The following is a 23,967-nucleotide window of genomic DNA, read 5'->3' on the forward strand; positions in this document are numbered from 1 at the left end:
GATGGTCAGTAACAGAGGGCAGATAAAATGTGGGACAGTTAGTGAATGGGGAATTGGAGTTGTGTTCACCAGCCACACAGTCAGATGAGTTAATCATGGACAGCCCGGCCAGAAAGGGGCAGTGTTGGTTGTCTCTAACCTTCCTTCCTCCTCAGATTGTCGCCATGTACCTGCTGGTGCCCTCAAAATGCAGAGGTTGTTCAGCTTGCAGCAGACTTAACAAATCTTGACACACACTCTCTCAAGTACAATTGAGTGCTCTAGACCGGTCTAGGATGCAGAAGCATTGTTTTTGATGACACCTTCCCCCTTAATGAAGCCTCCCTGCCTGGTTACATCTTCCATCATTTTCCCGTCAAGACCATTGGGGTGGTGGTGTGGCGCTTCGCACCAGATCACACCTTGGCCTGATCCCCTACTCCTCTGGGACTTTCCCCTCCTTTGAGCATCTCACCTTGTTTCAACCCTCTCACTTCCCTTTCTCAATCGTTGTTCTGTACTGCCCTCACAAGTACGATAAAAATTTTATCACCGAGATATCTTCACTGCTTTCCTTCCTCAGTCTCTGAATCGAATGACTCCTCATCCCCAGTGATTTCAACCTCCATCTCAACTCATGGTGTTTTCTTCCCTCCTCGTTCACTTTCCTCCTATTCTCCTTAAATCTCTCTCTCCATTTAAACTTCCCAACCCATATTCACAGCCACCCTAATGACCTCGCTAACTCATGTGATCTTGCTAGTCCCATCGTATTAATCACAGATAAGGCTATCTCCAATCGCTTCCTTATATCATTCACCACTCACGTTCCCCTTCCACGCCTAACTTTGCTTCCTTGTGTATATATCCCTGGAAGAAAAACTACTCCCGATTTACTTACATCTGCATTTTCACAATCCCTTCCATTTGCCACAATGTTTCTGCAGCTACTGATTTACTCAACTGCACCTTCACCTCTACCATGGATGTTCTAGTCCCCAGTAAAACCATTACTCTCTTACCCTGACCTTTCTCCCGGTACAGCTCCCATCTCCACTCCCTTAGGTCCAAGAGACAATGATTTGAGAGGATATGGCAGGCAACTGGTTTAGCCATTCACTGCTGGATCTGGCTGGACCACTTAAAACACAGAGATAAAAACAAAAAACTACTGCGGATGCTGGAAATCCAAAACAAAAACAAAATTACCTGGAAAAACTCAGCAGGTCTGGCAGCATTGGCGGAGAAGAAAAGAGTTGACGTTTCAAGTCCTCATGACCCTTCAGCAAAACACGTCTGTTTAAACTGCTCACTATTCCAGGGTCATCCTGGAACGTAATGATAATCCCTGGCTTCTTTGTCTGTACTGCAAATCATCTTAATTAAATCCCTCTCTCCTGTCACTTCAACCCTCACTTCCAACAACAAGTGCAAGGAGCTCAAGGACATACTTGTCACTAAGGTTGAGACAATCGGATCAGCTACCTACTCTTCCACTAGCCCACCTGACCAAACCTACTATAATGGTTCCCCCTGCCCTAGCCCTGAACTTGCATCTTTCTCTTGTTTCTCTCCTATCTCCCCTCATACTCTCTCTGAGATCATCTTGTCCATTAGACCCACCTCCTGTTCCCTCAATCCTATTCCCATTAAACTGCTGATCACCCAACTTCCCTTCCTGGCCCCCAGGTTAACTGATATTGTAAATGGGTCTCTCTTCCCAGTTGTTGTCCCTGTCTCCTTTAAATCTGCCAACATAATCCCTCTCCTCAAAATACCAACACTTAACCCCACCACCCTTACCAACTACAGCCCCATTTCCTACCTCCTTTTCCTCTCCAAAGTTCTTGAACATGTTGTTGCCTCTCAAATCCATTCCCACCTTCCTCAAAACTCCATGTTGAATCTCTCCAATCAGGTTTCCACTCCTGCCACAGTACTGAAACAGCTCTTATCAAAGTCAAAAATGACATCCTATATGACTGTGACAAAGGTTAACTTTCCCTCCTCATCCTTCTTGGACGGCCTGCAGCTTTTAACAAGTACCTTTCAAAGCCTCTCCACTGTCGCCTGCTGGGCAGGATTGCTCTTGCCGATTCCATTCTTATCTATCCAATCATAGCCAAAGAATCACTTGCAATGGCTTCTCTTCCTGCTCCTGCATCATTACCTCTGGTGTTCTCTAAGGATCTATCTTTGGCCTCCTCCTATTTCTTATTTACATGCTGACCCTCAATGACATCATCCGAAGGCACAGCGTTAACTTTCACCGGTATGCTGAGGATACCCAACTCTACCTCACCACCACTTCCCTGGACTCCTCCACTGTTATTAAATTATCAAACTGCTTATCCGACATCCAATACTGGATGGGCAGAAATTTCCTCCAGTTAAATATTGGGAAGACTGAAACCAGTCCTTGCTCCAAACTCCATTCCCTAGCAAACGACTCATCCCTCTCCCTAGTCTGAGATTAAGCCAGACCACTTCCAACCTTGGTGTTACATCCGATCCCAATGAACTTCCAATCTCATATTCATGCCATTTCCACCTCCGTAACATCACCTGACTTCCCCCCTGTCTTAACTGATCTGCTGCTGAAACCCTCATTCGTGTTTTTGTTACCTCAACTATTCCAGCACATTTCTGGCTTGTCTCCCACATTCTGCCCTCTGTAAACTTTGTTTACATCCAAAACTCTGCTGCCCATGTCTTAACTCACAGCAAGTTCCATTCCCCTATTACATCTGTGCTCACTGACCTACATTGGCTCCCAGTCAAACAATGTTTTGATTTAAAAATTCTCATTCTTATTTTAAATCCTTATTGGCCTTGTCTCTACCTATCTCTGTAATCTCCCCCAGGCCCACAGCCCTCTGGGTTATTTGCACTCCTCAAATTATGGCCTCTTGTGCATCCCCAATTTTTATTACTTCACCATTGGTGGCCATGCCTTCAGTTGCCTAGATCCAAAGCTCTGGAATACCCAGCCTAAACCTCTCTGCCTCACTACCTTGCTTTCCTCCTTTAAGACAATTCCTAAAACATACCTCTTTGACTAAGCTTTTGGTCATCTGACCTATTATCTCCTTATGAGGCTTGGTGTCATTATTTTATAATGCTTCTGTGAAGTACCTTGAGACATTTCATTAAAGGCACTGTATAAATATAAGTTGTTGTTGTTATACCTCACTGGTATTCTCCATTAAATGCTCCCCTCACCCACACTAACACTCACCAGAATGGTGTCTGACATGGCCAGCACTAGAAGTGTGCGCACATTTTCGACTGAAACGGCTCTCACAGCACCAAATATATCAGCACTACACTATAACATTTTGCAGCCACTGACATTTGCATTACAACCAGCTCAATATTCATGTGTGTCAGCCCATGAGTTGGGATGGGACTTAATACAAGGCTTAACACGAACAGTGTATCTTACACCAAAGGTTATTTAAATAAAAGCAAAATACTGCAGGCACTGGAAATCTGAAATTAAAACAGAAAATGTTGCAAATACTCAGCAGGTCAGGTAGCATCTGTAGAGACAGAAACAGAGTTCACATTTCAGGCCCATGACCTTTTCTCAGATCTGGAAAACATTAGAGATGTAACGTGTTTTAAGCAGCTACAGAGGCAGGAAAAGGGGAGTTGTGGGGTTGGGGACAGCGGATACGATCAAAGATGAAGGTGTGTGAAAGGGTGGAAGGCAGCAGGGATTAAATGACAAGAGAAATGTTGGTGCAAGGCAAAATGACTGATAATAGGTTGAGGAAAGAAACAAAAGTTGGGTCTAGAGGAGGCGTCAATTGAAATAGCAGAATCATTACCAAGAGTCGCCATCCAAAAACATGGGGGCAGAGATTATGACCTGAAATTGTTGAACTCAATGTTATGTATGAATGGCTGTAAAGTGCCAAATCCAAAGTTGAGGTGCTGTTCCTCAAGCTTTTGCTGAGCTTCACTGCAGCAGCGTAGGAAGCCAAGGAAAGAATGGTCAGCGATGGAGTGGGGCGGAGAATTGAAATGACAGGCAACCAGAAGCCCAGAGTGAAGGCTGCGTACTGCAGGCAGGTGATCCGTAAAGTGGTCTGAAATGTGGAGATGCCCACGATGTGAGCAGCAAAAACAATATACTAAATCTATTTACTCAGCAAATAGCAAAACAAACATTTATTTACAGAGTCTATTTTTAAAAATTGTATGCAGCAAATAGAACTTGTGACCAAAGCAGCTGCAAATCTTCCAGATAAAAGCTTGGTGATTTCTCAAGTAAAATACAGTGAATGCCATTACATCATACAATTTTTGCACGTTAAATCAATCCCTGTCATGTACAGCATGGAGGTCAGCATAATATATAAGTTTATATACAATATGAACGACCCTTTACTGGTTCAGAATAGCTGTGTCACTACATATGGCGCATTTAATAGAAGTCACTGGACTGCTGTTAGAAGTGGGGGCTGCTTGTAGTGATTTTATTTAAAAAGGAGGTGCATCACACTGACACCATTGGTAAGTAGTTTCTTTATAAGGGAACATCCCATGCAGATACCAGCAGAATCCTTTTTTAAGGAGGGATATTATACTCAAAAGAAAGACTTCACTCTCTGTATAATTTTGATACTATCATAACTGGGACCACGTGTACTTATTATCTAACAATAAAATAATTGGCATTTTCAGATATTCCATTCTGAGGAGCCCATTCTCTTACAGATATCGTTATAATGAGTGACACACAATAAACACAAATAGAAAAAAAACAAACAACAAGCAGAACTTGGAAAGATCTTTCATTTTATTAATTATTTTAAAGACCAATTTGCAATGCTAAATGTTTATAAAACGCATCATTTACTTTCATTTCTATAGTCAAGAAAGGGCTGAGGAGCAGTTGCTCCACCTAATGGCAGAGGACCAATCTCCTGCTCTGCCCTTCCTAGTATTGAAGGATTGTTAAAAAAAACGATAAAAAGATTCACAGAGCCCATAGCTTGGGCTAGGTCAAATTAGGATTCAGCTGTTGTAGATTCCTTCAGCTCTTTTGTTTTAAGATTACAGCTAGATTAGTTCTGCTGCCTCACAGTGACATGATAGCACAGCCCAGACTATGGTACTCCTCAAACATGTTTCAGAGTTCAGCCGAATATGTAGCAAGCACCATTGTAATGGTCATTTCCTATTTGTTAAAAACCTGAGTTACTATGCTGTGCCAATAGAAATTTAATAAGGCATCAATTAAATATAGAGATAAAAACAAAAAGCTAAAAGAAACTGCGGATGCTGGAAATCCAAAACAAAAACAGAATTACCTGGAAAAACTCAGCAGGTCTGGCAGCATCGGTGGAGAAGAAATCAGTTCTGCCGAAGGGTCATGAAGACCCGAAACGTTAACTGATTTCTTCTCCACCGATGCTGCCAGACTTGCTGAGTTTTTCCAGGTAATTCTGTTTTTGTTATCAATTAAATATGATGTTAAAAAACATTACATATGAACACAAAAGCATGTAGCGAAGTGATTGAAAAGACTATGCCCAGCCTAGGGAAATCAATATTGATAAATATGGCCCAATGAGAAATTATGAGTGATGAAAACTAATAGCTATCCATTGAAATCACTCACCAACCCCAGACGCTGTTGCAGTATTGTTTCAGTGGGAGCACTTTGGCCCAAGTCACAGGGTTGTGGTTTCAAGAACTAACGCTGACTCAAGGCTGACATTTCAGTGCAGTGCTGAGGGAGTGCTGCACCGACGAAGCTGCTGACTTACAGATGAGATGTTAAACCAAGGCCTTATCTGTCAGGTCGATTTAAAAGATCCCACCATTTGAAGAAGAGCAGGGGAGTTCTCTGGGTCAATATTTATCCCCAAAGCAACACCCATTAAAAATGTTTATGTAATGATTATCACTGCTGTTTGTGGGACTTTGCTGTGTGCAAATTGGCTGTCCCATTTCCCTCCATTACAAAAGTGACTACACTTCAAATTAATTGAATATAAAACATATTAGGATATCTATATTCACAATATAAATGTACAGCTTTCTTTCTAGCATAACTAACAACTCCACATCAATCGGATAAAATCATTTGTCGTTGCACCCTGCATGATATGATCACTGCGTGCCACCATTTTACATGTGCGCGAAAGAGCGCAGAAATCTCCCTGAGGCACAGAGCTGCTTCAGGGAGATTAATTTCATTATGAATCATTGAAAGAAAGAAAAAAAAATTATTCAGACATGTCTCCTCATGTGGCAGTGTCACATGAGCCTGGGCATGTTTATGAATTTTGAAAAAAAATTTTATTTCCTTAATAAATCCTTCATGAACCTCATCCCGCCCATGGATAAGGTTTCATGAAAAATGCGAAGGCCACCTGGGCTCTTCGCCTGTCCGCCAACATTAAGGTTGGATGGGCAGCCATTACAAGTACTTCAATTAGTTTATTAATGGTCTTAACAGGGCTTTGACAGTTTGGTGGGCACACAGCTGACTCCGGTGTGTGCCCGCTGAATTAAAGACAGGAATGACGCGCAGTGACGTTGGGATGCATGCCCGACATCACCACGAGTCATTTTACACGTCGGCGTGCAGGGCCCACCCCTGCACGCCGAACAGAAGATTCTGCCCATGATCTTGTGAAGCAACCTAGCACATGTTAAACCACCAAATCAGGAAACCCTTATCTGCAGTTATTTGGCTGTGAAAACCTGAACCAGGAGCAGGTGCCATGACAGGTAGGGAATTAACCATGATACTTGGATAGAACTTTTTTGACAAGGGACTAAGTGGAAGTCTTAATTTGGTTAATTCAGATCAACGTGCTGACCTGTGATGATGTCAAGTTTGCCATGTTATCAATATTTAAAGCATTGAGGCACAAAACATACAACTTACATAGTTCCTGCAAATATCTTTGCCTCAGTGCAGAGGTACATGTATGCAAATTAATAAATGCATAGGCATTTTCACACTATTTGTCTCCATAAACTGTCACATAATATCCTGACTTCTACATATATCGTCTGTTCCTTCATTGTCGCTGGTCAAAATCCTGAAACTTCCTAACTAACAGCAATATGGGAGCATCTTCACCATATGAACTGTAGCAAGAAAGGCCACCAGCATCTTTTCAAGGACAATGAAGGATAGGTAATAAATTGTGAGTGATGCCCACATCTCGAGAATGAATATATTTTTTAAAAGTGTAAAAGTACAACATTCTTTAAGCATAAATTAATTTTGGAGAGATGCATCAACTGGCTGCAATGAAAGATTCATCAGGGAATTGAAATTGCACTATTGGCAATAAATATGATCATGAATTCCAATGAATTTTTTTTTGAACTCTAGTTTGACAATAGCATTAATTGGTTTGAGGGGCATTAACATTTTAACCAACAAGAGTAGAAGTTCCAATGTAATTAAATTATATTATAAATTTAAGGTAATCCTATGCATTACAGACCATTACTCAGTTTTGTTTTTCATTCCCCTTGAACCCCTGCATTTTCTGCAGCAAAACATGCAACATTTTGTGAGGATAAATACGATGGCTGCCACACAAGCAACCAGGAATGCTATCACATCTAGGCAATGGTACTGGTACCAGGACAGGGAATGTGCTGCAGGCCGCAAATGTTGAGCTCCTCCATGGCGCATTACAAACTCAATCCAGAACACAGCTCTCCCCAACGAACTCATTGGTTGGTCATGCTGAATTTGAGATAACTTCACTGCATTTTCTCTGTACCTGAGAAAATAAAAACAGTTTATTTTACAATCTTTCTTTATTTTTCCCCATTTAACCCCCAACATCCATATATCTACAATAACTTGCATTATATATAGTGCCTTTAACTTAATAAAATATCCCAAGGTGCTTCACAGGAGAATAATCAGACATAAATTAACCCAGGGACAAAGAAGGGAACATTAGGACAGGTGACCAAAAGCTCGGTCAAACAGGTAAGTTTTAAGTGGTGTCTTAAAGGAGGAGAGTGAGGTGGAGGGCAAGGCCAGAGCTTAGGACCTAGACAGCTGAAGGCATGGCTGCCAATAGTAGGATGAAGCAAATTTGGGGGTGCACAAGAGGCCAGAATATGGACAGGAGACAGGAAAACTGTACTTAATTTCTCTTATCACCTGTCCATATGCAGAGGGTGTTTTGAATAATTTTTAAAGTGTGCGGTGGTGTGTTTTCCCAAACCCTCAAGTTTATGTGGCCCCATTTACTAATAACCCCCAGCAAACTTGCATTATGGTTAACTCAGAAGATTACTTCATTTCACATTCAAACCCCGCAGGACACACACAGTAAAGTTAGGGGGGGGGGGGGTGCAGTGGAATAGAAAAAGGAGTTTTACAACTGTGGATAGTAACAGTATAAGAACCACAGAAATGAATATTAGTTCATGTGGTTTCCAGAGTCAGAATCCAATGAGGAATTCTTTCACATAGGAGTTTGAGTTCAGCTGGCTGAAGACCGAAGTTGTAGAATTCACTTTACAGTTGGTGCTGATACCACAAGACGAAGTAGGTACACAGAGATTGGGTCCATTCTATAGGTGATGGTAGGAAATCTTCCAGCAGAGGCAGGCTTGAGGAGCAGGCTGTTGTTCTGCCTGAAGGGCTGCTTCTCGGTGGTTCACCAGTTGGGTGTTAAACAGCAGACTACTTGTAAGGCTAAAGACTTAATGTTGAAAATGTCCAAAAAGGCATGAGGCTTGGGTCATGTGACATGTCACAATAATGGTTAATTGCAGCTTAACAATCAGTTTCTGTGCTTTTGGCCAGAATTCCATTGTTCTTCCTCAGGAGATAGACAGATAGTCATTAGCATCTCTTTCAATATAATGAGTTTTTATCTCCCTTGTTTGTGATAGTTCCGGTTGGGGGAGCCAGTTCGTTTGCACTTCCTCTGCTTTCATTGATTACAAAGGGTGTGAGATTTCACAGACTGAGCAAAGAATTCTTTTGTTCTTGTAACTCCTGGTGGTAGCTCCCAGAACAAAGGCCCAGTCCTGTGGCCATGTGACTAGTAGCAACCATCCTTTATGGTTCAGTAGAAAATCCATTTTTTGAAAAAGCAATAAGACTAAAATTTTGAACAGTGTTGGATTTCTTTTCATGTCATAGGAACAAACAATTGGAAGAATGCAGAGTTCTTAATGATTATTGGGCTAGAAGAGAGGGATTTGAACAGAAGAATGAGAATTTTAAATTTGAGGGCTTGATGGGCCAATAACCAAGCCAGGTCAGACAGCACAGAGGTGATGGCTGAAAAGTAATGTTCCCTTTACATATTCTGCCCCATAGTGCAGAATAAGGGTTGAAAAGAGCAAAAGGGAGAACAAGTATATCAGGAAGAATGTGATTATGATTGTCATTGCAATCATTACTGAAACATAGCAAGCTCACTGATTTTACTTTGATTTTTTAGTGAATTTTCACCTTACAGAACAGTGTTTACATTTTTTGTGTACAATTCTAACATTTATTGTTTTGAGATAAGTTTTAGCAAACTAGTTGGGTATCCATGGAATTAAGAGAGTTACACCACTAGAAGCATACTTCTCCAGGTCACAGCAAGGTCAAACATGCTCACGAGTGCTTAGTACATGTGCAGGATTCAATTCCACAGGTCAGTGACATAGGACAAAGTAACATTTACACTTTGTGTCCAATGCCAACATTTGCTGCTTACGACTAGTTGGACCATGGAACAGTTTGCCACTTGGCACATTTGAAGCATCTTTTCAGGGAAATTGATTAACCATGTGGCAAGACTAGGAAGAGAGTGACAGTATAAGAAATTTTAGATTGTTCTAGTAAAGAGCCATCAGACATGCATTGGACTGAATGGCCTTCTTTTGTGCTGTAAATTGAGCTTCAATATTGCTTTTATAGTCTTCACAGCAAGCAGTGGGAGAGAAATTGATGTTTATTAAGGCAGGTTAATCTTTCTCTCTCCATATTCGTAAGGCTGCACTTGTTGATGCTGCAAATGCAGAGGGTGCACTCCCTACACATGCAGCATGTTAGCACTTGCTTCAAAGATGGCGCAGATCTAAAAGAACACACACCGTTTTCTCTCCCTCCCGTTTGCCTCTCTCTTCGCTGCGCCCTCCTGTTCCCCTGGCTGCTCCCCTCATTCCCTTCACTACTCACTCCTGCTTCTCTATGCTCACTCTACTACTTCCCCAGCTCTCTCTGCTGATTCCCCACATTCTCTTCATTGTTTCCCCTCCCGCTTCCCCTGCTCTCTTCGCTGCTCCCCCTTGCCCACTTTGCCTCTTCCCTCCTCTCCCCTTCACCCACTTTGTCACTTTCCCCTACTTCCTTTGCTGCTCCCTCTTGCTCCCCCCACTGCTCCCCCTGCTGTTTCTCCTACTGCTCCCCCAGCTCTCTTTGCTAGTCCCTCCTGCTCCACCTCACCGCTCCCCCTCCCCCCACTCTCTTTGTTACTCCCTCTTAATATGGGAGCACTCATTATTTCATGATATAAGACAAACTCTGTGCAATGTTTTTACAGGTGGTTTATCAGGCATCCTGGATATTACCCATAGCATGTAGGTGGCTCCTGGCCTTTAATTGGTTTAATTATTGGCCATTGACAAGTCGGCGGGCGGACAGCTGATTGCGCTGTCCGCCCGCCTTCCTGAATATTTAAATGGGCGGGATGACATTGGGGAGAACCCCCGACGTTATCCCACGTCATTTTCACGTCGGCGAGGGGGCCCCACCCCCAGATCACCGACAGAAAAATGCTGGCCACAGTGTCCAACATTAGCTGTGCTTCCACGGTTGGACAACATTTACTAAATAATTCTCAGTGTGCTAAAAATTACGCTGACAACCAATTTAAGATAATCAGTCAGGCTCACAGTGTGGTGCATTTGCCTGTACTGGAAACTACATATATTAATACACAGGTCCTGTTATTTACAGACAGAAAGAACATGTACACATATTGTGCCTGTTTCAGCTAAACAAAATAAGTGACAGCCATTCACTGGTTCATTCCTCAGGCAATGCCTTGACCAGAGTCAAGCTGCCTGGTTTAAAATTTCAAACAATGCTTGGCAGTTAATTGTCAGTCACTATTAACTGGTGCACTCTCCATAGCAATGCCTCTACCTATCAGAGTCCCCTTGCCAATCAATCAGCACTCTTCTTATACAGTATAATGTTGTTGCTTCCCCAGATTGGATTCTTGCGATTGTCCTGATGAGTGCAAGATGAAACGTTTCAACAAAATGTCAATTTCAGTGCTATTAACTGCCATGCCCCAATCTCTCAAAGCCACTCACTACTGGAAGTAAAAGTTCCTCCAATGTCTTCATTTGAAGTTAGGCGAGTTAATATTTTGGTTTAAACTCATTAGAAGTGTTATTTGTTTAATGTCTTGGCAATGTAAAACTGTAAAGAGGAAATTTCACAATCTTGGAGGAGTGAGAGAAACAGTGGGGATGTTCCAGATCATGGGGGAGTCTGGAACGCGTATAGGGGCACATCAGGATCACATGAGGTAGGGCGAGATTTTTCCAGTCCTGCCAGCGGCGGGTATCGAATTTTGGCCACTCTTCAAGTTTTCCCGTCCCATCTGCGTTGTGCCCTCCGCTGCAGGACCAGGAAATCCCAGCCAGGGTCTGTATTGAGGGATCCGAGTTAGATGGTGGCTTGGCAGGGTCCTGACCACAGGGTCTTCTGGTGGTCAGGGTTTCCTCAGGGGAAGGGGAGGGGGTGATCACATTGCGGTACAGGGATCCCAATTCCAGGGGAAGGTCCAATGGTGGTCATGGGGGGTAAATCAGACTATAGTCAGCAGACAGATTACAGAATGGATGGTGGTTTACTGGCTAGTTTATTGGGCATGGTGAAAATACTCCTGCTCCTCTTGACGCATAAGCAGTGCTGCAAAAGCACTTAACTCATGCATTCAGCGCCTCTTGCCTCCTGTAAGCTGCTTAGGGCCAGCGAAAGCTGGCTGTCAGTGGACAAAAATCGAATGACTACTAAAATGAAGGCATGCAGTCTTATTAAAATATTTTAATGGCCAATTCACTCCCAGCCAGTGGGTTTGGGGTACGTCCCTTGCCCGCCTCGGTTAAAACCAGAAATGGTTGGGTTCCATGCATGTTCACTTCCTGTTCCAGATTTTTTGAAATTTAACCTCTGACATGACACAGAATCCAGCCATTTTAGGAGTTCATGGTTCTGTTCTGCTTCCTTTGAACATTGTTCTCTTACCTTGTATCATTGATCACCATGTTGAGAGCATCAACTAAGTCCTGTGTTTTAAGGTTGATAAAGTTGAGGACCACAGCAACTCCCTTTGCCTTCATGTGAACCATGTTATCAGGTTGATCGGCAAACAGAGGAATTCCAATCATGGGCACTCCATGGTAAATAGCTTCATATATTCCATTTGCACCACCATGAGTGATAAATACTCTAGTCTTGGGATGCCCTGCAATTATATTTTCAGAAAATAGAAATGATCAATTGAGCCTCTGTTGTAACTAAACTGAGAGCTAGACTGTTATCCCTATGTTACATGATTGGACATTCAAAATTCAAAATCAAATATAATAAAGTTTGCGGTGTCAGCTGTGGCTAAGTGGTAGCACTCATACGCTTGAGACAGAAGGTTCTGAGTTCAAGCCCCACTTCAGAGATTTGAGCACAGAATCTTGGCTGATACTCCAGTGCAGTACTGAGGGAATGCTGCACTGATGGAGGTGCTATATTTTAGATAAGATGTTAAACTGAGGCACCATCTACCCTCTCAGGTGGAGAAAAGATCTCATTGCACTAATCAAAAAAGAGCAGGTAGTTTGCTCCATTATCCTGGCCAATATCTATTCCTCAATCATCATCACTAAACAGATTTTTAATTGATATCTCAGAGCTGTTTATGATCTCGTTGTGTGCAAATTGGTTTACACATTTCCTACATTGAAAGAGTGAGTACACTTCAAAAGCACTTAATTGATTGTAAAATACTTTGGGATGTCTTTTGGTTATGAAAGGTATGAAGATTTTTTTTAATACAGTCTAACAGAGGTGCACTCATCTGTTAGAAAGTGGCAAATATTACTTTTTAACAATAGAAATTGCACATTTTCTGCTAGCACTGGGTTATTTAGCAAACTTATGGATATAAAAGATAATGGTAGAAAATGTGTACCTGTGATTGACACCAATGGTTACTTTAGTAACATACCTGGGGCGAATGAAATCATTCAAACTGGTTGCATGACAGTACAGATAAAGGAGCCTCCTTTTCTTCACAACTTATACACGGGTTTACATTTATACATTTAACAAAAATAACAACTTGCATTTGTAAAGCACGTTTAAAGTAGTAAAACTTCTCAGGGCTCTTCAGACAAAAAAGATAAATCAGACAAAAATTTATACTGAGCCGAAGAAGAAAAAATTAGGATCGATGACAAAAAGTTTAGTCCGAGCAGTAAGTTTAAAGGAATACCATAAAGGAGGGAAGAGAGGTGGAGAGGAGAAGAGGCTTATGGAGTGAATTTCAACACTTAGGGCTTGGAGGTTCAACTGCCAATTTTGGGGAAAAGGAAGTGGTGGATACATAAGAGACCAGAGCTTGAAGAAAATATAGTTCATGGAGGGTTATAGGGCTGGAGCAGCTTATGGGGATGGTGGGTGTGGAGGCCATGTGGGATTTAAACACATGGACGATAATTTTAAAATTGAGGCACTGGTGGGCTCGAAGTCAATATAGATAATGCACAAAGGACATTTCCCCATACTTTTCATAAATGCTATACTAAATAGAGTACTTGGATGACACAAAGATACCTTTTGGGCTGCAGTTCTGTAATTATTTTTGTCTAATAACATTCTCACCATGTTTGCATATGAAACTGGGCGAGTTTATCACACGTTCACAACACAAATCAATTACTCTTTTTTTTTTGCTTAGCATTCATAATTCAGTGTTGTGACTTATTAAATGAATACAATAAGTACTACATATTAAATCTGTGCATTTATCATCCATTGACTTGTAGCTCAGTGACACCTTGGTGCTCAGTGATGAATTTCAACATTTTACATTTCCTCCCAACTATCGACTTCTTCTGAAAATGGAGTATCATTCCAAGAACAAAAACCTTCCAGTGCAGTGTGAAATAATGTTCTGAACGTGAGAGCAATCTCATGGAATCTCACCCTCTGTCCACTCCATTTCCTCTTTTAGTTCAGCATTAGTCTCCTGACGTAAAGTCAGCAGTTGGGGGAGACACAGAGATGTGTCCACCAATAAGGTGGCTGGCAGTAAACCTTCCTACAACCACTATTTCCACTAAGACCAAATAGGCAAACCCAGCAGCATATAATAAAACTTCAGCTCTTACATGATAGTAGGGTTTTCCTTAAATTTACACAGTGCAGTTGAAAAATAACTTCTCACTCCAATTAATGTACTATTGTTACAGGAAAAAAAGGCTGGCATAATGCTTTAGTTGTGATGACATTAGGTTGATCACCAAAGGGTATTTTAAATAGAAATAAATAAAAATATAGAAAGAAAAAGATTTATAAAGCATCTTTCATATCCTCAGGGCTTCCCAAAGGACTTCACTGCCAAGATCTTTTGAAGCGTTGTCACTTACAATGTAAGGAAACAAAGCAGCCAATTTGTGCATAGTAAGGTTCTACAAACAGGTATGAAATGAATGACTACATAATGTGTTAGCCATGTTGTCTAAATGAAAACTGTTGACCAAGGTGTACTTCTTTTTGAATAGTGCCATGGAGTCTTTTATTTCAACCGAGAGAGATGGAGCCTTGGTTGCTTTCCTGAAAATCACAACTTTAAGTGAAAGGACTAAGTGCAAATCTGGAATAATTCGCCCTAAATGTGGTAGCAGGTGGGAAAAACATTGTTTTACCTGCTGACCGCAATGGTGGCTTTTCACGCCTAATCGCCCCAAACCCACTGCATTCCCAGGAAACACGCTGTTTCTATGGCAGGCGGGCTCTTATTCACCTGCCAAGCCATCATCTCACTGCTTCGTCATGCCAGGCGCCATATTTAAAGTCCAGCTGCGCACACTCAGTGCTTCCAGCCCAGGACTACTGCAGGGAAGATGTCCACGAAAGGCAAAAAAACTGCAGCCCCCAGGTTTAATGATGTGTCACTGGAACGTCATTTGGATGCCGTGGAGGCCACTCCGGGTGTAGGATGGGCAGCGACATGACCAACCAGGCTCGGGGGCAGTGGCAGCAGTGGTCAGCGCCAACGTCCTTCAGAAAGGGACAGCCACCCAGTGCCACAAGAGGATGAATGATCTCCTCCCTTCCGCCAGAGTAAGTCACTTTTTTCAATACTCTCAAATCACACATTCTCAATCCCATCACACATCCACAGGGTCCTCACTCACTGCCAGTGCAAGGCACATCACCACTCACTCTCTCACACACACCTTCACTGTCCTCATCCCGTCCATGGAACCACTCACCACCCACACAGGCCAGCCCATACTTATCATCTGGCCTGGCAGGCATCCTGCTTACACTCTCTCCATCTCTATTCATGCAGGACAAGCTGGCACGTAACAAGAGGGAGAGGTTGCAGACTGGTGGAAGAATGCCTGAAATCAAGGTCCTCATGGGCTTTGAAAACAGAGCCATCCAGCTGGCTGATGAAGATCTGAACCGTTCCTGTGCTGATGGTGAGGCCGGTGCTGCTCTACCAAGTGAGGATCCAGCAGTGCAACATCCATCAGACAACGATACTGTGATTGATGTGTCCTGTTTCACAGGCCACTGCCATGCACTAATTATCTCTCCTTGCTTCCGCAGGCACATCTGGGAAACAGCCAATGGAGTCCACAACTCAGGGCCTCCAATCAAGCCCTGAAGACACCTTAGAAGAAGAATCTGGAGGCACCCTTGGGTCCTGTCACAGTGCTCACCCACAACCTCCACCAGCGCAGCGACACACACATCTTTACAGTAGTCCCAGGATCACAATCTGGTCAGGACATCGCATTTTCAGATCCACAGGAGGCAGCAGCAGGGACTTCCCAGGTTTCCAGCACTCGGAGGACTGCTGGAGGCCAGAAATTTGCTGAGTCTGAGTCAGATGACGAGCCTCTGGACTCGGTCATGTCACAGTTGCAGGAACATGAGGAAGGGATGACTGCTGCATTCCTCAGATTGCAAGGCACGATGGAGGTGTCCATTGCCTTCAGGCTGAGGTGATAGTGCCGACATGCCAATGTACTGAGGTCAACACTCTAGGATAGCGGTCGCATGGGGATCTTGGTCCAAGATGTCACTCCTGCACTGCTGTGCTCTGCTGCCACAGTTGACCTCCAGCAGTGTGTACGTGAGAGGGTTGTGGGGCAGCTCGATCTCATTCTAGCTACCCCTTCTCAAGGAGTCAGCCAGGAGCCCTTGGGCACCCATAGGGAGGAGGATCAGTGGGTGTACCCCTCGGCGCTATCCATCCAGGTGACTCTGGGAGTGTCCGGCCCATCTGATCTCCTTTTCCTGTGACCCCAGCAGCTCCAGGTTCACAGGCCAAGGAGGGTGCCACTGTCACACAGCAGGACCCAAAAAGCAGGCCGGGGCCCTCCAGGTCTCAGCCCTCAGAGGACACCCGCCAAGATCATCACAGACAGGGCACAGCAGTCAGCAGGCTGCTTCCACCTCCACTGTGGATGTCCTGAGAGCACGAAGACATAGCAGCAGGGTTAGGAAGGTTAAGAAGATGCAGTTGGACTCCCCAGCCATGGATGTTAATCACTTGTACATATTGTTCACTGTTGTCAGTAAACTCCCAAGAATGTCTCCCTGCCTATGGCTCCTTGTTCTGATGAGCAGTGCTCGTGTCACTCAGGTGTGAAACCTTTCTGCACAAGATGGAGGCAGGTGTCCCAGTCCAGAGCCTCTTCCCTGTGCTTTGTGTAGCTTTCAGACCAAAGTGATGATCTGGCCTCACACTCCCTGGACACATTAGTGATGCCTGCACCTCGATGGTGTTTGTCATTGCTGCCAAAATGTCATGGGTAGGCATTACAGAGTTTGGTCATTCTCTCTGTGTGCTCTCAGCACCTTTAAGGTGGTTCTGGTCCCAATCACTTTAGCATCTGTGACCAATGACGCTGTGCTCCTGAAGGGGCCGGGTACTGAAGGCAGACAAAGGATCAGATGCTTTTAAAGTTTCATGGCTGTGTCTCTACGATATGACCCTGATCACAGAGCGCAAGCGAGCAGTCCTTGGCCAGACAGGAGTCAGCCATGCTCAGAGGCTGTGTGAAGATTTATGGAGTGTCCTCACTGCATGTCGTCATCATCCTCCTGCAATCAAGCAACGATTAAGGCCTCCACTGCATCTACAGGAGCATTCTCACAGAGGATATGTGCATTGCCATAAGCCAGGCTGGAGTTAAACATTCACAGAAGCAATGTGAGGATCCATGGTATTTCCTCACTGCATGTCGTCATCATCCTCCACAAATCTAGCAGCTAGGAGGGCCTCCCGAGTGCGCCTTCCTTGTCTGGCCAGTGTGAGGGCCTCATTCCTGTCCGTCGCCTCCTCACCCTCATCCCTGTCGCCGTCCTCCTCATCGGAGGAGACCTCCAGCTCCTCCACAGCCAGCTCCTCTGTCCATTATAACCTGGCGCTGCAAAGCGCAGTAGACAACGATGATGCATGACGCCCTTTGCGGACTGTATTGCACAGCTCCACCAGACTGGTCCAGGCAACGGAACCTCATTTTCAGCATCCCAATGGTTTGCGCCACCAAGTTGCGAGTTGCAGCATGAGCCTCATTATAGCGTCGCTCTGTTGCAGTCTGAGGCTGCCACATGGGTGTCATCAGCCACAGCCTCTGCAGGTAGCCCTTGTACCTGAGGAGCCATCTCTGCAGCTTCAGTGGACTCTGGAAGACGTCAGGGATTTGTGACTGACTGAGAATGTAGGAGTCATGCAAACTCCCTGGAAACGGTGCGCAGACCTGCAGGATGCATTTGTGGTGGTCGCACACCAGCTGCACGTTTAGTAATGGAATCCCTTGCAGTTGATGTAGTTGACCATGTGTTGCGACAGAGATCTGAGCGAGTGCAGTTGATGGCACCCTGCACCCATAGGAAACCCAAGATCTGGGCAAATCCAGTCACTCCTACACCCTGGCTGTCCTGGTTCTGGGCGAAATGCACAAAGTCGTGTGCCCTCGCGAAGGTGGCATCCGTGACCTCATAGCTGCTTTTGTGGGTGGAGGCTTGTGATATCCCACAGAGGTCACCTATGGAGCCCTGAAAGGAGCCATTGGTGTGGAAATTGAGCACCATGATCACTTTCACAGCCACTGGTAGTGGATGCCCTCCATGTCCCTGTGGCGCCAAGTCCTGCAGTAGCTGGCAGATGTGACTGACCAGTTCCTAGACTTGCGCAGTCTTCGACGACACTGGTTGTTGGTCATCTGCAGGAATGAAATGTGTTGTCTGTAGACCCTGGATCTAGCTAGGCACCAACAAGCAACGGCTCACTGTGGCTCTTCGGCAATGCGGGAGCCCCAGCCACCCCTTCTTCCTGAGGTTGCTGCCCCTCCCTCTGCATAGCCAGGTGCCTCAGTCGCTCTCTTCTCCGTCATCTTTGCTCTCTGTTGGCCACGAGGCATACAGCTAGTTCACCAGGCTCCATGGTCCTGATGTAGTCCTCCTGCAGGATGAAAGAGAGAGACACTTCGTTAGCATGTGTGTACTAAGAACCTGTCCTGGTTAAGTCTGAAGGCCCCTTACTGCAACTTGGAGAGTGCTGGCACCACTTGGATGGCCAGAGATTAGTGCGCTGCATGGCTACCTGAAGCCCTACCCACCTCTGCCCCACTCCAACCAACCGATTGGCGGCAGCTTTGCCCATTGGACTGCATGCTGTGCTCTCAGCCCAGGTGCAGGCATTCTCCTAACCCACACTGCAAGGCTGCACTGTTAGCTTGAACCACGGGAGAAGCTGGTCCAAACCGGGATGCTGACATTGCAAAGGGGCTGTGAGCCTCTCCACCAGTGACTGCTCCATGGCCAGCTTTAGCAAGGAGATTGTACAATGTGCCCAGTTGTCGAACTGTTCTGCAGTCCACTAAAACGCTCATTATTTTGCAGTCTGTGCCCAAGGAGTGAAAAACCCTGGAACACTTGCTGGGACTTTGATGCCTCTGCGTTGCTTGAGTGGGCAGAGAAGCTAGAGGCCCGACTCCAATCGTATCATTCGTGGCTGCGCCTGAACTGTCTCAGCTGCAAAGGAATGGTCAATTTATACAAGGATTCCCTAATGTGTGGCCGCTTCCCTTGCACATCCCCACCCCCTCCCCCGCACGTGCTTGTGTGCTACCTCCAACCACAGGGCAGCCCTTGCCCCCACCAACCCCCGCAATATGTCTCAAACTTGAAGTCCAGCAGGCGACCTGGGTGAGTGCTCTGCAACGTTACTGTGTACTCACCTCCGGATTCCCCTCAAAGTGCAGCCCGCCAAGTGCATGCCTTTTATGTGCTGTTGTAAAACACGACGGCATGTCATGGGCAGACAATCCAGCGGGGTGGGCTGGCCTTATGATGATTTGCTGATGTAGTACAGTGAGGTTCCCGACCTCCAATGGCGGGAAACACGGCCCACCATTGGCGGGCAGAGCAGACGATCGCAAACTGGTTTCACATCGTGAAACCCATTTTTGGCCTTCTCGCCATATTGTCCGCTCTTGCCACCGAATATGCCTGACACCAGCAGGCATGAAAAATCCCGGCCCAAGTGAATCATGTGTTTCCATTGGAATCAATGCTAAAACCCGAGTCAGGTTCCTTCAGTCATTTCTCACCCGGAAAAAAAAACAATGTACAAGTTGAAATACTATACCACAAGACCATAAGACGTAGGTGCAGAAGGAGGCCATTCAACCCATCGAGTCTGCTTTGCCATTCAGTGAGATCATGGCTGATCTGATGATCCTCAACTGCACTTTCCTGCTTTTTCCCCATAACCCTTGATTCCCTTACTGATTAAAAATCTCTCTATCTCAGCCTTGAATATGCTTAATGATCCAGCCTCTACCGCCCTCTGCAGTAAAGAATTCCACAGATTCACTACCCTCTGAGAGAAGAAATTCCTCCTCATCTCTGTTTTAAATGGGCGACCCCTTACTCTGAGATTATGCCTTCTGGTCCTATACTCTCGCACAAGGGGAAACAACCTCTCAGCATCTACCCTGTCAAGCTTCCAAAGAATCTTATATGTTTCAATAAGATCTCCTCTCATTCTTCTGAACTCCAATGAGTACAGCCCAACCTACTCAATCTCTCCTCATAAGAAAATCCCTCCATACTCAGGATCAACCTAGTGAACAACTATGAATAACCATTCATGTACAGCACTATGTATCCCTATCTGAAATAACTTGGAAAATAAAACACTACTAAATTTTTAAACATTATAATAAACAAATTAAATTATTTTTAAAAATAGCAGTACAGTACCTGTTCTCAACTCAGTGCACAGTACTTAGAGATTGGCCAGGCTCCATCTAGTGGCAGAAGTTGTCAGTTTGTGGCTACCTGCACTGACCAACTTCTGCCACTAGTGAAATGCAGGGCTGAATGCGAACTCAGGGACACAGCCAGAAGTAGAAGTCAGGAGCCAGTGAGGAACAGATCCCAAGGGCTCAGGTAAGAACAGAAGGGGTTAGAAAAGGAAAGAAGGCCCAGAGAGGGAAACGGGGAGAAGAGGCAAGACTGGGAGTGGGAAGGTGGGGTTGGGAAAGCAAGGTCGAGAGTTGGCAAGGATGGCAGTGGGAGGAAGAGGGATTGAGGGCGAGATTGGAAGCAATGCAGCAAAAATGATGTGAACAGACAGGCCACAGAAGAGTAAGTCTGTGGTAAACAACTTTAAAGTGAAACTGACAACGTTAAATGGATATATTCATAGTACTTTATTAACAACATTAAAGTAAAACAACATTAAGCAAGTTGACTTTAAGCAAGGACTTATTGTACTGAATTAGTGTCAACCCAGGTTACATGCTCAAACCTCTGGAGAGGAACTTGAGAACACATGACCTTTTGACTCAGAGACAAGAGACCACTGAGCCAAGGGCTGATACCTCAAATGAACTGTTGTCCAGAACTTAAAATCATTCTAAACAGCTGCATCTTCAATACACACACACATATAAAACACCATTTATGTGGGACTCCCGCAGCTTTTACAAAAGGACATAAGAAATAGGAGCAGAAGTGGGCCATTCAGCCCTTCGAGCCTGCTCTACCATTCAATGAGATCATCACTGATCTTCTACTTCACTACCATTTTCCTGTACCATGTATGTACAAATCTATCGATCTCCCCTCTGGTACAGAGAACTCCAAAGATTCACCACCCTCTCAGTGAAGAAATTTCTCCTCATCTCAGTCCTAAATCACCTGCCCCTTACTCTGAGACCATGTCTCCTGGTTCTAGACCACCCCCCCCCCGACCCCCCACCCCCCCACTCCAGCCAAGGGAAACATCCTTCCTGATTTACCCTGTCGAGCCCTGTAAAAATTTTGTATGTTTTGAATGAGATCACCTCTCATTCCTCTAAACTCCAGAGAATAACCACCACCTTCTCAAGGGCAATTAGGGATGGGCAATAAAGGCTGGCCGAGCCAGCAAATCCCACATCCCATGAATGAATTAAAAAAAATAAAGGCCCAGTCTATTTAATTTTTCCTCATAGGACAATCTCTCCATCCCAGGTATTAATTTCATGAACATTTGTTGCACTCCCTCTATGTCAAGTATATCTTTCCTTAGATAAAGAGAGCAAAACTGCACACAATACTCCAGGTGCGGTCTCACAAAGGCTCTATATAATTTCAGGAAGACATCTTTACTCTTATACTCAAATCCTCTTGCAACAAAGGCTAGCATGCCATTTGCCTTCTTAATTGCTTGCTGTACCTGCATGTTAGCTTTTAGTGACTCATGAACAAAGATACCAAAGCTCTTTTGAAGTTCAACCAGTCTCTCACCATTTAAGAAATTCTCTGCATTTCTGTTTTTCCTACCAACGTGGGTAACTTGTGGACTCTGCCAAAGTTATAGCAGTCAAGCTGGAGAACCCCCATGGAAATACATCCAATAAAGTTGAGCAACCACAGAGATTTTTGCAGTTTTGCACCTGGTTGCAGGTTGCCAAAGGACTGCCCCTTCAGAAACTCATTGACAACAAGTCCATGTAAAAGCACCCCAAGATATACACAGCAAAATTTGAAACCTGAACAATTTTAGCAATCACTATTCTAGAAAAGGTAAGTGAATAAAATGCTATATCAACCTTGTCTTATTTTAACACTTGACCTGCAATCTGTGTTAAAATTGATGAATGAAAATGAGTTGTCCCAAAGACTGGCTCAAGTCTATCCCCATGTATTTTAACACAATGCTGAAACAATATTTATCACACCTATTCGATGAAATGTTTAATAACCTCATAACAACTTAACGTTTCAGCTTGTAAAAAAAAAAGCTGAAAATCAATTTAACAGTTGCTAATATTTTTGAGAATCAGGCTAAAAAAGGACATTTACTGAAAAGTTAAATGCAGTGTTCACTTGTGCCTTATTAAATTCACATTTAAAACAACTCAATTTCATTAAAAATGCTACAGGTATCTATCCCACTGATAGGTTTTCCAAGTGAACAGAGGAGCCACACAGACCAAGAAGGTCCAATGTTTGGTCCCAATCTGTGCTGAGTTGGTTGATCTTGGCCTTGGTAACATTAGGGCACTACAATAGAGTTTAGCATCCCTAGAGTAGGGAAGAAGATCAGCTAGGAAGTCCACTTGTGAGCACTGTCCAGTGACTTCATCCTGCAAGTACGTCCATGTAGACTTTGAATGACCAGTGATAGGCTCCACTGTGATGCCACCTACAGCCAAAGAGCCTTCCAATATCTACCATCTAAGCACACATGCAAAATAGCCATGCAGATAAGAAACCAGAGGGCAGTTAGCTACCACAAAACCCAATCCCAGCAAAGAATCAAAGCCTTCAATCCAAACTTCAGGCAAAGGAGGAAAGAATATTGGTGAGAAAACGAAAAACCAGGGCTCTTACCAAGCAGGTCATTTTGAGGCAGCCATTTATATATCTTTGTGTTAGGTGCCAGTTTCTTCGGTTGATCACTGGCATAGCTCCAAAGAACCTGGAAGATACCAACATTGGGAATAAATAGCACCATGTTTTGTTGAGCTTGTCTGAGTCTTCAGGAATTTGAGGAAGACATTGCACAGCTGTTCTAACGTAACTTTAACGGGGGTCTGTCGGAAAGGCCACGAGGGACCTTATGGGGATGGAACTACCACCACTACTACAAGGACATTGGGGTAAGGGGGCTGGATCAAGGACAGGAATTCCATAAATTAGAAATCCATACCTTGACCTTCAATCAGAAGCTGGCATAGTGTTGACCAAAGGTATGTCTCATTCCACCAGACGTATCTCAATAATAGGGGGTAATGTAGGGTCTGTCTGCTGTCCAGGCTGGGATAGGGGCCTGAACCCAGAGATGATAGGCGAAAATTTATTTTTAAAAAATGACTCCCTTTTTGGGGGGAACCAGGAGACACCAACCGAGCTGGTAGACCTTTTGTAGACTTTCTAGCTGCATCAGTGTGTGAGGGGCAGGAACATAGGGAAGAATTTTCCCCCCATTGGGGGGAAAGTGCAGGAGCGGGCGCGGGCAGGTGGGTGTCTGATCGACGCCCCCGATCGGGGGCACGCCGCCATTTTACGTGGGCGGGCCACTTAAGACCCACCCAGCGTGACGTCCGCCAGGAAGCGCTATGCGGTCCCAGTACGGGCCGGGAGGAGTGGATTCCCTGAGCCAAGAGATTCCCTTTGGCGCTTGCGCGTGAAAGAGCGCACTCATCTCCCTGAGGCTAAATGCTGCTTCA

General features: G+C 44.5%; 1 protein-coding gene across 3 annotated transcripts in view; it reads right to left on the bottom strand.

The window, feature by feature from the left end:
* Nucleotides 1-7,002: 7,002 nt before the first annotated feature.
* The window catches only part of LOC144698474 (UDP-glucuronosyltransferase 2A1-like), a 77,784-nt gene continuing 60,819 nt past the window's right edge, over nucleotides 7,003-23,967 (bottom strand). For all 3 annotated transcript variants that reach the window (XM_078570421.1, XM_078570418.1, XM_078570429.1), the window contains 3 exons: nucleotides 23,129-23,216; nucleotides 12,245-12,464; nucleotides 7,003-7,745 (listed from right to left, as the gene is read on the bottom strand). In XM_078570421.1, the coding sequence (XP_078426547.1) occupies nucleotides 7,463-7,745; nucleotides 12,245-12,464; nucleotides 23,129-23,216 (591 nt within the window). In that variant the 3' untranslated portion in view covers nucleotides 7,003-7,462. The remainder of the gene's footprint in view (nucleotides 7,746-12,244; nucleotides 12,465-23,128; nucleotides 23,217-23,967) is intronic.

This window comes from Cetorhinus maximus, chromosome 2 (genome assembly GCF_964194155.1).
Source record: "Cetorhinus maximus chromosome 2, sCetMax3.hap1.1, whole genome shotgun sequence".
Classification (NCBI taxonomy): domain Eukaryota; kingdom Metazoa; phylum Chordata; class Chondrichthyes; order Lamniformes; family Cetorhinidae; genus Cetorhinus; species Cetorhinus maximus.